Raw genomic sequence first — 15,953 nt, forward strand, 5'->3', positions numbered from 1 at the left:
GCCTCAAAAGGTCATTCACTTGATCCAGTGATGTTAATCCTCAAGTAGCTTTGGAATTCTTCAGGAATGATCTTAACCAGTTTATAAATCCTTCTAGAAAATAAATATCATCGGTATATCTGATTTTAGTTATAATTTAAAAATAATATTTTCCTTTGATGTCAAGAAATTTGGTTCTAAATAACTGGAAGTTTTCAAAAGTTAAATCTATCCTCAAACAATAGGAATTTGGAGACAGTTCAAACAATATTGCAGAGGCTTTGAAGGTACTGCCAAAAAAGGATGCCCCACACATTTTGATAGAACAATACCTTCAAAAAGGCATCTGTTCTGAAAAAACAGTATACATCTAGATGTCCTCTTATGGTACATTTCTAATACAACTGTTTAAATTGGTTGGTAACACTGGTGATTGTGTGAATGTGCATATAAACAGCAAGTTCTGAAACCAGGCAAACAAAAATTTGAATTCTGGTTCTATATTTATTAACTGTGGAACTTTGGCAGTTTTTATTTTTCCTTTTCTGAACTTTTTGTTTTCTTCATAAGTAAACAGACCTAAAGAGATTTTTTTGGTTCAATGTGGCAGATTTGTCACCTATATTTTATTCTTCCTCCAAAAATATCACTGATGATATTTACAGAAAAAAAAGTAAAAAAAATCACACCCAAGAGACAGAAGCAGTATGTAGCAGTCTAGAACAATTAAAAATTTCTGAGAGATAAAAAGCACAGGCATAAACACTGATATTGAAATTTCAACTAAACTAATAAACAGGAAAAGAGATTTTCTAAAACATGTTTGTGGTTATAGGAATAAGGAAGGGCCCAAGGACAAGTGCTGGGATAATTAAAGGACAACAGAACACCTGCCCCTAGGCCTCTTCTCTGAACAGCTGACTGGCTCATACCCAGGGGATTAAAGAATTAAGTTTGTGACTCAAGGTGGGCATTTTGCCTGGGAAGTCTCCCTACAGGGATATGAGGGCTGCTCTAAGGATTTCCCTGCCACCAAACCCCTGACCTGCTCAACAAGGGAGAAATGAATGGGTATTCTATGATCAGAGCCTACAGTGACTTACCAAGATCAAAGAGTTTGTCACTTAAGCTAAAAATAATGCTAGCTAGTAGCATTTTCATTCTAAGTCTCTTTTAGCATATATGGAGAGACAGTCAAAACTGACCAAACATTTAAGGAAAGTCAAGAGCAGGAAAGGAGATAGTAAATTTAACACAGAAACTTTGAAGATGGCTGAATGTGTAGCACGTCCTGTCGAGTCAGGACTCAGGAGGGTGAGACAGGAGGATCCTTGCAAAGTGTAAGGCCAACCTGGGCTATATGATTGAGTTCAAGGCTGGCCTCAGTTACATACAAAATTCTGTCTCAAAAAACCAACCAAACAAAAGAAACTGGGAGAAAGAGTGGATATCTATATCTATATCTATATCTATATCTATATCTATATCTATAGATAGATATATATTAGTAATATATATATTACTACAAGAAGTATAATAAACATAAGATTTAAAAGGTCTATAGTATCCATAAAAAGTAATAAATTCCTAAGAAAAAAATTTTCTACAAAATGAAAATGTGATAGTTATGTTACAGGAATTCAACAGATGGACTGAAGAGCATAACAGTATGGTGATGATTCAGTTTTGATCTGGAAAACTGGGCTCAGAATTTCTCTCAGAATATACTGCAAAATGTCAAGGAAAAAAAAATATGTGAGCGAAGATGGGTCAAGAGTTCTGTCAGTATGTCTTAGGGGTGAAGTGTGATGGAAATTAAACTACCAGAGGCAGGATATCTGCCCCTGGCACAGCTCAGCTTCCACATGGGCACTAAAGTAGGAAAGATGTTTGAATTTCCTGAGAGGGCAGAGGCTAAGAAGTGGATCAATGAGCAACAGGTTCTTCTAGAAACAGGAATAATGAATAGTGAAGGGGCTGGAGGGGGGCTGAGACTTAAAAGCCACTCTTCCCTCTTCCTTTTAAATGTTAGCACACTTTTTGTCCTTTCCCACTCCTTAATTCTTTTTTTTTTCCTCTTCCATCCAGCTTCCTTACTTAGCTTTCTGTCTCTTTAGTTATGCTTTTCTTTTCCATCTGAATCCAAATATTGTGGACTGGCTGTTTGCATCAATAGTCCTCTCCTTAACCTATCCCATGCTGCTCTCCTATATGTTTTTGGCCTTTGCAAATTTACTAGCACAAAGTATAACAGATTTTGGCCTGTTTATATACTTTTATTTGTAGAAGAGAAAGAAAAGGGAACCATTTGCACTACGAAGGAAAAAATAATCCCATTTTCATAGACTTGTTAAGCTAGAAGACATTGTTTTATTACTATTAACTTTAATTCTTATTAAATTAACATATATACACAGTAATTTCCTGCTGTTCCCTTTGCTGTCCAGCCTTAGTTACCTCCTTCTCAGCTGAGGCAACAATTCACAGCTCCAGTACCTGTTTTCTTTGCCATTCATCTATTTATTTCTATATATGCAAATACTGCCATTTTATTATAGCTCCATTTAGATATAATGGCTTCCCATCATGACAGATGAGCCCTTAGCTCTCCCATACTTATCTTCTTAGCTGCCAATTTTCTAACAGAGATCAGAGGTTTTTATATAATCAAAAGCTTGTATTTTTATGACTGCACAAATATTACTCACTTCTAAGTCAAACTGTTCACTGAGTTCAAACCTTGTTTTGTGTATCCTGCTTTCTTTTTTCTGGAATTAACAATTGCTTTATTTTTCCATTTGCCTGCTTTCCCAGGGGAATTTTTTAGAAGCTCCAACATTTCAACATAAATCTACCAACAATCTTTTCTTTTCTTTGTTTTTGCTATTTTTGAGACAGGGTCTTGCTAGCTTTGAGCCCACTTTGTAGCCCAGGCTGGTTTCCACCTCCCAACCATCCTCCTGCCTCAGTCTCCTGATGCTGTAATTAGAGGCATGTATCACACTAGGCCAACAGTGTTTTCTATAAACACAAAGAGACCAATTTTAGGGGCCAGAGAGATAGCTCAGCAGCATAAGCTCCTGCTTGGCAAGTGCAAGGTCCTGAGTTCAATCCCCACTACCAAAAAGAAAAGAGAAAGACCAATTTTATTTCTTTCCTGGAGCCTTCCTTTGAGAGGCCTGCAGGCTCCTGATGTAATCCACACTGGATTTTCCTAATCTTGTTGCTGAAGGACATCACCCAGGACCTTCAGCTTGAAAAAATGAATATACTATGCAAATATTTGAGACCTTTCATATGTGAAAATATCTTTATTTTACCTTCACAATTACTGAAAATGTGGATAACTAATTATTCTAACTTCAGATGTTTCTAGATGAGGTTTACTTTTCATTTTCAGTGCTGAGGACAGAACCCAGGTCTTCCAACTTGCTAGGCAAGCATTCTACCTCTCAGTTAAATCCCCAGGCTCCAGATATTTCTAAAATAAATTTTGATTATTGTATAATTTACACACAGTAAAATGCACTTATTTAATGTGTACAGTTCAACAGATTTTGAAAGTTTATGAGCCCATGAAATTCTATCACAGTCAAGATAATAGAGTACTTCTATCTTCCAGTGTGATTATAATCACACTAGCAATGGTTGAGAGTTCCTGTTGCTCTGTGTCTTTGTATTTTCAATTTTACTCATTCTAATAGAGATGTAGAATCTATTAAATTTGCAACTTTCAAATGACACATTGTTGGTCATCTTTTCACGCACTTATTTTCCACTCACATATCTTCTTTGGTGAGGTATCTATCCAGATTACTGGCCTGTTTTAAAATTGAGAGGGCCAGGGAGATAGCTCAGTGGCATAAAAACCTGCCTGGCAAGTACAAGGTCCTGAGTTTGACCCCCTCGTACAAAATAAAATAAAATAGGCATTTACCCCTGCCTCCCATTTTGGTACTGGGAATTGAACTCAGGGCCTCATATTTGCCAGGCAGGCACTGTGCCCCTGAGCTACATCCCAGGCATTATTTTCCTTTAAGTTTTAACAGATTTTTGAATATTCTGGATGCCAGTCAGCTATCACTTTTCTCATATACATATTTTGTAAACATTAATTAGGAAAGAATTATCTTTCTTCCATTTTCCACAAAAGATTATAGAAAATATAATTTCATCCATAAATGTTTGGTAACCCATGTGTCTAACTTAATGATTTGTTTTGCAATGTTATTAGTTACTGATATTTTTTAAAACATCATTTTATTATGTAGCCAATATAGAAATTGTAGATAAGTTACTTTAAATCTTTTTTTTTTTTTTTTTTTTTTTTTTTTTTTTTTTTTTTGCGGAACAAAGGATTGAACTCAGGTCCTTGTCCTTGCCAGGCAAGCACTTATTCTACTGAGCCATCTCCCTGGCCCCTAATTTAAATCTTATGAAGTCTAATATACACTTTTCTTTCCTCTCATGTTTTGTTTTGTGGTTGTACCAGGGATCCAACTCAGGACCTTGTACTTGCCAGGCAGGTGCTTACGCCACTGAGCTATCTCCCCAGCCCAGTTACTGATGTTCTTGAAAGGGTTGATATTTAAAGAACAGTTGATTTAACATTTAATAAATTTTAATTTATGGGATTTTTTTGTGCTTAGTACTTTTTATGTCCTACTAAACTGTTTTTCTATCTTAATGACATAAAGTTTTTTTTTTTTTTTTTTGAGATAGGGTCTCACTGCTATGCAGTTTGGTTGGCCTTGAACTCACTCTGACTCTGTAGGCTAGGCTTGCCTTGAATATACAGTGATCTTCCTGCTTCAGCCTCCCCATTATGCCTGGTTTAACATAAAGATTTTTTCTTAGATTACTGCTAAGAAGTTTTATGGCTTTAGTTTTCATATCTAAATCTATGATTAATCCAAAATGAGTTTATTTTTTTGTATATGGACCGGAATTGAGTTTCACTTTATTTTTCTCATATGTATAACCAGTTGTTACATTATCTGTCCCCTCCCCAAGGCAGTCTCAGTACTGTATGCAGCTCAGACTGATTTTGGTACAATCCTCCTGCTCAGCCTCCTTAGTGTTTGGAATTAAAGACATGGGCCATGGCCAGCTTTTTTTCTTTCTTTTTCTTTATTGAGACAGGATCACACTCTAATTCAGGCTAGCTTTAAAGTCATGGCAATCATCAGCCCTCTGAACGCTGGGATTATAGGCATGCCCCACCATCCCTGGTGCCATGACCACTTTAGGTTATCATTTATCACCATTTCTTGAGAAGACTATTCAATATTTTGAATTACTCTGATAGCTGACCTAAAATGTTCCCCAAAGCCTCATATATTTGTACACGGGTTTTTTGGGAGATGAATGGATCATATGGGTGTGATATTTATCAGTCAACTAATCCACTAATGAATTTATAGCTAAATGTGATGTTGGGAGGTGAGGCTTGGTCAGAGCGGGGTCTGTCTCTCCTTCCCTTCTCTCTTGATCTGATCCATGTTTTCTGGCATTCCACACTGCCTTGGAGGCAGGTGACTATGGACTGAAACTGCTATATATCATAAGCCATAATAAACCCTTTCCTCTCTTAAGTTGTGGATGTCAGGTATTGTGTTGCAGTGATGAAAATTTAACTAAGACTGTCTTCATTAAAAATCAGTTTGCCGGGGCTGGCGAGATGGCTCAGTGGTCTAAAGCACCTACTTGGAACAAGCTTGGGAAAGCACAGGGACTGCGGTTCAATCCCCCAGCACCACATGTCAGCCAGCCCCGCCCCCTGGTGGGCTGAGCTGGCCATACACACACACACACACACACACACAATAAATAAATAAATGTTAAAAAAAAATCAGTTTGCCTAACAAACTTGAGTGTTTATATAGATTCTGTTGCATTGATCTATATGTTTGTCTTTACTCAAAACCCATAATGCCTTGACATCTGGAGTTTTGCAGCTGAGTTCAAATCAAGTAGTACAAATGTGGCAGCTTTTTATTTTTTAAAGTGGTTTTGGTTAATCTAAAACTTCCACATTCCCACATAAATTTCAGAAAAAGCATGTCATTTCTATTAAAATGCCTTAAAGTTGAGTGTGGTTGTTGTCTACCCATAATCTCTGCACTTTGGGAACTGAGGCAGGAGGATCACAAATTTAAACATGGCATTGGCAACCTAGCAACTGATAACCTACCTCAAAGTAAAAGATAAAAAGGGGCTAGGACACAGCTCAGTGCAAAGACTCTGCTCTGGTTTTAATCTCCAGTACTGCAAAAAAACAAAAACAAACAAGCATACTGGGATTTTTCCTGGGAATACATTAAGTCTCTCTGGGCCAATTTTGGGATAACTGATATCTTAACAATATTGAGACTTCTCTCAGTTGTATAGTTTCCATAATAGGGTTTTATGGCAGCTATTATTCTAAAATGTATGCCTTAATATCGCGTGGTTTTTGGTAAACTGATTTTCCTATATCATTATCCAACTGTATGCAGTTGATATTTAGAAACATAGATGCTTTTTGTATATATAATATATATATATATATATATATATATATATATATATCTTGTGACCCTAAGTTCAATTAATACATCAAGTGGTCTTTAAAATATTTTTTCTATGTATAGGATTATGATTCATAGAAAACTTTTCTATTAACAAATGCATCTTTAACTTTTAGCAATCTACCCTCAAATATGATATTATTCCATGTAAGATAGAATAGTTTCATTTCTTCTAATCTTTTGTGCTATGACTGCCAGACATTTTACTTTTATATAACAAATGTAGTCCACTGTTATTTTTGCTTTAAATAGTTTTTTTTTTTTTTTGGCAGAACCGGGGATTGAACTCAGATCCTTGCGTTTGGCAGTCAAGTGCTTATCCTACTGAGCCATCTCCCCGGCCCCTTTAAATAGTTTTTTTAAAAGAAGCTACCAAATGAAAGAAGAAAGCCATAAATTTTCCAATTAATTTATTATTATTATTATTATTATTATTATTATTATTATTTGTGGCCAGCTCAGCCCACCCTGGGGGTGGGCTGGCACAGCATGTGGTACTGGGGGTAGAACCGCAGTCTCTGCGCTTTTGCCTAAGCTTGCCTAAGCAGGTGCTTTAGACTGCTGCACTATCTCACCAGCCCAAATTTTCCATTTAATAGTACCTTAGCTATCTATCTTCCTTGCTTCATTACTTACATGAAAATTTTCCTCCATATTAATCTTTAACTTGAAAAGTAGTATAGTTTCCTGGTGGCAAATATTCTCAGCTTTATTTGAAAACATTTTTTCTTCATCTGATTGATACTAGATATAAGAAACTGGAGGCTGGGGAGATGGCTCAGTGGATTTAAGCACTTCTCTGGCAAGCACAAGGGCCTGAATTCAATCCCCAGTTCCGCCAAAAAAAAAAGAAAGAAATCAACTGCTTTTTTAATCTTATATTGTTTTTTCTGTTTTATTTCAAATGATACTAGATGGAAGTCAGTAGTTATTGTTCATCCAATACAATGTGTCATTTAAAAATTGCTTTTAAACTGAGCATAGTACACACCTATAATGTCAGCACTCAGGAGGCTGAAGCCTGAGGATCCCTGAGAGTACAGGGCAACTCTGGGCTACATTATGAGACCCTGTCTCAAAAGGTAAACAACAAAGACTGGTACTCATGGAAAACATCCTGCAAAACATACTCTGACACCATATTCTATTTCTGAATGTCCTATAATGAGATGCTTTGGGTAAGAACACAAAATTGCTCTCCTTAACAATAACTTCTTACTTTAATATCAATTATAATTTAACTAGAGGGTTAATATTGATAGAGGCATAAGGAAAAGAGGCTCCCTAACATGCCAAAGATTTGTGCAGTAACAGTAAGAGACAAAGTACTAATTCATATTATCATTAAAGATTTAAAGTGAGGTGCTATCCCCAACACATACTATTCAGCCTGGAAGTGGGTCTGGCAGTGGTAGACTGAAGTGAGGCTGGCAGGATCTCCGACTTGATGGTTGCACTGGTGGCTGCACCTTCCATCCTCTCTGTCTCACATAAGCCTGGCAGCTGTGCTGCCTTCTCCAGCGTGGGTAGTAACTGATCAAATTGGTCAAGGTCAGCTGTAAACTGAGAAGGGAAACCAAAGTTAAGCAAAGTTAGCTTCTAGGTGTATTTTCTAGGAAATATACTTTCTTAGCTGACACAATGCAGGAATAAAGTTGCTCTTTTAAACTCTATGAATTAAATGTGATATGAAAGCATCACAGTGACTGGGCCTTAAAAATTTATGTGCTTTATTCTACTGGGAAAATATATTAATCCACTATCTACTATAGGATATAATATACAGACAATGTGTATTTGTCTCAGTGTAGAATTTATGTATAGGAAAATCACTGGACTAGAAATGTGAAGAGTACTGTGTTATGATGGCACTGTGGTTGATTTTTTTTTCTATTAACATTTATATACTTTTTTAGGCAGGTGTGGTGGTATGCAATCCTAGCACTCTGGGAGGCTGAGGTAGGAGGACTGAGGTTTTTTTTTGTTTTGTTTTGTTTTTGGTGGAACAGGAATTGAACTCAGGCTCTTGCACTTGACAGGGAAGCACTTATTCTACTGAGCCATCTCCCCAGCCTCCTGAAGGACTGACTGAGTTTGAGCCCAGCCCAGACAACTTAGTGAGACCTGACTCAAAAAAAAAAAAAAAAAAAAGTTAAATGTCTGGGAACACAGCTCAGTGTAAATGGGTATGATCTCCATCCAGTACTATCCTCCCAAAGTAAAATGACTTGCCATAAATTTACATTATTCTATATATTTTTTTATTATTTAAAAAGTTTGGGAAACATTTTTACAAACAATATATTAGATTCACTGTTCTCAGAAAAGTCATTCCCCACTTAATAATTCAGTAAATCTATTAGAATAAATAGGGAGTTCCCATATCTGTTAGAGGTTATATGCATAAGAAAAATTATATATACATATATACTTGGTACAGGGTCTCACTATGCAGCTTGGACTTGTAGTGATCTTTCTGTTTTCATCCTCCCCAGTGCTGCAGTACCAAAATTTTTTTAAAAAAGTTCTGGGTTGTATAAATAGAATTATATTTATTTTATGAGGTTTTTATTTATATTTTTTAGACAGGGTCTTGCTAAATATATAGTTCAGGCTGGCTTTGAACTTACAATGTTGCCCAGGCTGGCCTCAGACTTGTGATCCTTCTGCCTCAGCTTCCCTGAGTACTGCGATTGCAGGTGTGCACCACCATGCATTGGCAATTATATGTTTTTATAAATGTCTCACTTCTTCCAAAATTACATTTCTACCATTCAGATATACTGTCGTATATAGCTGTAGTTCATTCATTTTCATTGCTGAATAATATCTCATTATTGAATATGTTATAATTATCCGTTTTTCTATGATAGATTTTTGTACTATTTCATTTTTTCTACTATTTCAAAATAAAGTTATAAACAATTCTGAACATGTCTTTTACTACACATGTGCAAAAAGCCTTAATCATAAAGGAAATGATGGCTAAATTCAACTATGTTAAAATAAAGAATTTCACATTATCAACAAACACCACTGAGAGATCCAAAAGGTTAAGTCACAGCATAGAAAAGGTATCTATAAATGTATACCCAATAAGAACTTATATTCAAAATATATTAAGAACACTCACAAAAGTCAGTAAGCATTGTTTAAAAGCATTAAAAACAATGGGGATTAAAGCTCCTGCTTAGGCAGACGCAGGGACCAGGCCTGCTGTGCCAGCCCTGCCCCCAGGGTGCACTGAGACAGCCATTGAGACTGGCCATGGTGGCATGCCTATAATCCCAGCGCTTGGGAGGCTGAAAACAGGAGGATCACTACAAGTGAGATCTGTGTAGTGAGACCCTTTGCACCTTGTACTAGGTGCAAAAAAAAGGGCAGAGACTAACAAGGCAATTTACAAAAGCTATCCAGATGACCAAGGAATATCAGATAATACAAAGTAAAATAATGAACTACTGTTATACATACTCTAGAAAGGCTTAATTTAAAAGAACGATAATACCAAGCTTTAGCAAGGACACAGAACACCTAGAAAGAATTCTAAAAAAAAGAAAGAAAGAAAAGAATTCTCATATACTGGAAAACTGTATTATCTACTAAAGATGAATACATAAAAACCCTAAGATTATGTGATCCTATTCATACATAAAATCTCAGCAGAAATACAGGCACATGTACTCTATAACAAATGACCTACCACATCTGATATACACAATAGTATTGTTTTATAAAGCTATTACTTTTAAAGCGTGAGAGTTATATTTATTACTTAGAGCATCTTTTCTCCTAAAAAAACTGTTCTTTAATTTTTAAATTTTTCATTTTTATTGGTACTCTATTATTTATTTATTTTAAAGAATACAAAATAGTGATAGGAAAAAACAGCATTAGAAACAATACAAAATTGCACTGCAGAGATTCTTTTTCCAGGCTGGCTTTTGAGTCTCGCTCCAGAGGGGGCCCTGGCCGCGCGAGCATGTGTGGGCTGCTGGCACGCTCCTGAGCGCCGCTCCTGCCACTGCACTGGCCTGAAGACGCTGCTCCCGGTGCCAGCTTTCAAAGATGTATCCATGCCAGAAAGGCCCAAGCTTAAATTTGTTGAAAGGGAACCACTCGTGCCAAAAGTAAGAAGAGAACCTAAGAACCTGAGTGATACACGATACGGGGACCTTCCACTGAAGATACTGAGTTCATGGAACACAGTTTTGGGATTTTGGCATTTGAAGGCGGTTACTTCCATTGGGGCCTCACTGAAATGATGTGCCTGACAATCAACCGGTTCATGGATCCCAAGAACATGTTTGCCATGTGGCGAATGCCAGCCCCTTTTAAGCCTATCACCCGCAAAAGTGTGGAGCAGCGCATGCAGAGTGGCAAAGGGGCCATCTATTACTATGTGACAACTGTGAAGGCGGCCACCTCCTAGTAGACATAGGTGGACGCTGTGAGTTCAAGCAGGTGGAAAATTTCCAGAACCAGGTTGCCCTTGTACCTGAAAATTTCCTGAACAAGTTACCCTTCCCAGTGAAAGCTGTGAGCCGAGAAAAACTTGAGAAGATGCGGAAAGATCAGGAGGAAAGAGAACGGAATAATCAGAATCCCTGGATCTTTAAGCGCATAGTGACTGCCAACATGTTGGGGATGCGCAAGGTGCTGAGCCCCTACGACTTAACCCAGAAGGGGTGGTACTGGGGCAAGTTCTACCTGCCCAGCCGTGTGTAGCTAGAACACAGGATCACCCGTGTCTGGATCACTGGGACAGGGGGTCTTGTGTTTTACTTTTCTGCTTCCCCTTGGAGTCTCTGGGTGGCTTTGAGATTGTAACTAAGAGCTGCGTGTGAGTACCTAATTTCCGGAAGGCTGTTGTCCACAGATTCTTTATTGATTAAAGTTTTGGGTGTTAAAAAAATTTCACTAAACAGAGTAAGAGGAATTCAACAATGGTTGCTATATTACATGATGTTATCTTCAAATTAGTTGTTCAGGTCAACAGATATAAATGTGTAAGATTGATTTAAAGAAAAAACAAAACAAAACAATAACAAAAAGGTTGTAAGAAATTCAGAAGAAAAAAAATAATAATGAAGAGAAAAATTTAAGCATTAACTGCCCCTTTAAAAACAGACCAGCAGAAACCAGCTGTACAATTATCCAAACTATTCTACATATATACCTAAAATATCTTTTTCCTTTCTTTTATCTTTTTCCTCATCTTAGTTTTTCCTTCTCAGTGAACAAATTCTTTCCTTTACACAGTATCTATTGTTTCTTTTAGATTTTAATTACTCTTTCAGGTTCTCACACTGAGATAATATGTTTGCACATGTGGATCTGATTTATTTCACTTTTCAGTATAGTCTCTAGTTGCTTCCATTTATCCTCAAAAGCCTTGAATTTATCTCTTTTATAATAATATACTGAATAATACTCAAATGTGTAAAAATACCACATTTTTTTAATTCATTCCTCAGTTGATGGGCTTTTTTTTTTGGCGGAACTGGGGATTGAACTAGGCCCTTGTGCTTGCCAGGCAAGCTCTTATTCTACTGAGCCATCTCCCTAGCCCCACTGAGCTATCTCCCCAGCCCCTGCGTTGTTTCCATTTTCGATACATGTAATAACATTCATCATAGGTAATTTGTGCCTGTACGGCACAAATGGTGTATCTGGCTTCTTTTTTTCCATTCCTCTCCCCCTCCAACTCCTCTTTCCCTCCTTATTTATAAAATCTTTATTTTTAAATTATTATTATTATTTTGTATTTTAGTACAGAGTCTACAGGGTCTCACTACGTAGATTGGACTCGTAGTGATCCCCCTATGTTCAGCTTCCAAAGAGCTGGGAATAAAGACACATGCCACCATGCCCAGTCTCAGTTGCTATCTCAGCATGCCCCAGGGGTGAGGCCAGGATGACATGATGGAGATCAAACCCTGGCCGCTTCATTGGCCTAAGCAGGTGCTTTAATCTACTGAGTAATTTGGCCAGCCCTTACGAAAGCTTTATTTATTTTTTGAACATTTTTATTAATATATTTTTTTGTTAAATTTCTTTCCTGTATTTTTTTCCTGTAAGACTTGGGTGTTGGTGGCACTGTTGTATAACTTCAATTTCAAATTCCATGAAATAGAAATCAGAAGTAAAGGTTGAGCAGGGAGAAAGGAGGGAGGCAGGCCAAGGAGTAAACAGAGTTTGACTAGAAAGAGGGTGTGTGTGGTGGGCATTCCTGGGGAAAGGCCAATTTTTGAGGGAGGGGGTTGGCAGGCAATCGTCTCTGCCTTGTGCAGGCAAGGGAGGAAGGATCCCCAGGGGACCCTACAAATCTATTGGTTTTGTTGTACTAAGAAACACAAGATATAGCCATCTCTGCAAAGAGAATACATGTCAAGAAACAGTCAATATAGAGTTAGCATGCCTGTGATCCCAGCATTCCTGGAGGCTGAAGTAGGAGGAACATAAGTTTGAGCCCAGCCTGAGGAACTTAGCAAGACCCTGTCTCAAAAAACAAAAAAAGAATTGGATAATGTATATAGCTCGTATAAAGCCCTGTGTTCAGTCCCAGTAAAACCTGTCCCCCAGGTATTAAATACAATTTGTAAACAGACACAAAGCCATAAGAGCAAAGATGAAGAAACTGTAACTGGAGTTATCTGGGGAAGGCTTCAGAGATTTAATCTGAGCAATATATGAAGGATGAGATGTTCAGTAGCACAGAGAATATAGCAAGGCAGAAGATGCTTAGGTAGATAGGCTTAGCTCAGGCAAAGCAGACTTCCACATGTCTAGAATGCCATATGCCCAAGAGAAGACATTTTCATGAGAGGAGAGGAGAAAAATCAAGCTGGTTCAAGAAAATGAAGGACCCAGGCATACTAAGAGTGAATCTTATTTCATAGTGGAAAGTCTTGTTGATAAGCTGCTTTCTAAATACACTATCAGCTATTTTGTGAGTGTCTACTATCTTGATAATATGAGACCTTCTAGCGTTTAGGACTATACATGTATCCTTCGGAATTCACAAGTTAAGTATTCATTAAATGAAGCTGCCTGTTAATTTTCTAATAATTCCAAACCATTCCAGACATACAAAACTTCTAATCCATAACAATTTATAAAAGGTTTATATTTATTTACTTCTGTTTCAGGGCATGTTGGGTAAGAACAACATTCTGCTACCCAGAATACTGAAATCCTATTCTCTGATAGGGATTAAGGGTGATTAGAATTAGATGAGGAAAAAATAAAAGCCTTAGAAAGCTGAGTGAGCTGGGCATGGTGGCACTTGCCTATAATCCCAGCACACAGGAGACTGAGGCAGGAGGATCATTTCAAGTTTGAGACCAGCCTAGGCTACAAAGTGAGCCCAAGGCCAGCCTGAACTGTGTAGGGAGACCCTGTATCAAAAAGACAAAAAACAAACAAACAAACAAACAAAAACTAGGTTTGGTAGCCACACACCTATAATCCTAAAATCTAGGAAGCTGAGGCAGGAGGACTGCCTTGAGTTGCAGGTCAGCTGGGGCTACAAAGTGACTTCAGGTTCAGAGTTGGTCAGCCTGGAACTTAGTGACCAGAAAACAAAAAATAAAAAGCAAAAATAAAGCCTTAGAATGCTTTGAGGTAGTTTTATGTAATTGCTCACCTTTCTTTCCCACTTGATTTTTTTTTGCTCCAAATGCCTTCAGGGCAGGTTTGGCTGGCTTGAGTTGTGGGGATCGAACCACAGTAACTTGAGCCCGACTGCTTTGTTGAAGCAGCCACTTAAAGAACTGAGCTAAGGGGTAGGCCCCCCCCACTTGATTTTTATAAAGATTGCCAAACTTAGTTATGTGGACACTAGCTCAGCTGAAATAAATGAATGAATAGCATCAGAAGTAAATAAACGACAGCAGAAAGATATAGAGGAACTCAGAGCAGAATTCATTTTTGGAACAAAAAAAAAAAAGAAAGAAAAAAAGAAAAAGAAAACTCTGAATTCATAGCATCTGAACAAAAGAATCAAATGCAGAAATATATGGAGGAAACACAATACCCACCCAGAACAAATGGAGTGGACACTAGCTTAGCTGAAATATATGAATTAATAGCGTCGGAAGTAAATAAGCAACTGCAGAAAGGTTTAAAGGAATTCAAAGCAGAATTAGTATCTGAAATGAAAAAAAATCTCTGAATTCACAGCACCTGAACTAAACAATCAAATACAGAAACATATGGAGGAAACCCAATCTGAAAAAAAAAAAACCAAAAAAAAAAAAAAAAAACTGCAGTAAAAGAATTAATAACTGCTTCTAAAAAACACATTGATAAAAAAATACAGGAGATTAAACAAATGATGGATTCCTTGAATGAGCAATACATGAAAAAAATAGATCACATGAAGCAGAGTCAAAGAGATATAGAGAAACTTAAAATCTCAATCACAAGCCTGCAAAACCATTTGAGTGAAAGTGAAGACAGAGCTTCAGATCTTGAAGATGCTGGTGTAGCTAGTGAAAAGGTAAGAAAAATTCTCTTAAAAAAAAACTAGGATGCAGGAAAAAATAATTCATCACCTGCAAGACGATGCAAAGATGAACAATGTAAGACTAATAGGCATCAATGAGAAAGAAGGAGTCAATACAAATGAAACAAAAAGAATATGGGCAGAAGTAATAGCAGAAAACTTCCCAAATATGAGGAAACAATCTGACATTCAGGTAACCAAAGCATACAGAACGCCAAGTAACTTCAACTCAATTAAAAACACTCTGAGACATATAATAGTCAAGATCCCAGAAATCCAGCACAAGAATATCATACTGAAAGCTGCTAGAGAAAAGAAGCAGATCACATTCAAAGCAAAAGTCATCAGAATTACAGCCGACTTCTCTTCATAAACCATGAAGGCAAGAAGAGCATGGAGCAGAGTACTTCAAGTCCTATATGAAAACAAATTTCAGCGCAGACTACTATATCATGCAAAACTCTCTTTCAAGTTTGATGGAGAAGTGAAATACTTTCATGACAAAGAACAACTAAAGAATTTCGTGATGGCAAAGCCAACCCTACAGAGACTACTGAAAAATGTTCTAGACAGGGACAAAAATGATCAGAACTCCACCAACAAGAACAGGAGGAACCCACTAAATAGGACAAACAATTAAACACAGGAGAAACAAAGAGTTAAAAAACAGCAGGTAAATAATATGTCAATCGTAAGTCAACACATCTCAATTATAACCATCAATGTAAATGGACTCAATTTACCAATTAAGAGAAATAGATTGGCACAGTGGATTAGGAAACAAAACCCAACAATATGTTGTATACAAGAAACACACTTAGAGACCCAGTCCTAGCCCAGGTCCGGTGAGTGTGTGGAGAGCTTCCTGCTACCCTGCGCCGGCGGGACCAGTCCCA

At 37.3% G+C, this 15,953-nt stretch overlaps 1 protein-coding gene and 1 pseudogene across 7 annotated transcripts in view; one reads left to right on the forward strand and one right to left on the reverse strand.

Annotated features, from left to right (window-relative positions):
- Ncoa1 (nuclear receptor coactivator 1) overlaps nucleotides 1-15,953 on the reverse strand; it is a 333,365-nt gene that overhangs the window by 50,275 nt on the left and 267,137 nt on the right. For all 7 annotated transcript variants that reach the window (XM_023710899.1, XM_023710898.1, XM_023710900.1 and 4 more), the window contains one exon: nucleotides 7,931-8,111. In XM_023710899.1, coding sequence (XP_023566667.1) covers nucleotides 7,931-8,111 — 181 coding nt within the window. The remainder of the gene's footprint in view (nucleotides 1-7,930; nucleotides 8,112-15,953) is intronic.
- LOC105741656 lies at nucleotides 8,731-11,276 on the forward strand (annotated as a pseudogene).

Source organism: Octodon degus, unplaced genomic scaffold (assembly GCF_000260255.1).
Source record: "Octodon degus isolate 3935 unplaced genomic scaffold, OctDeg1.0 scaffold00019, whole genome shotgun sequence".
NCBI classification, from domain to species: domain Eukaryota; kingdom Metazoa; phylum Chordata; class Mammalia; order Rodentia; family Octodontidae; genus Octodon; species Octodon degus.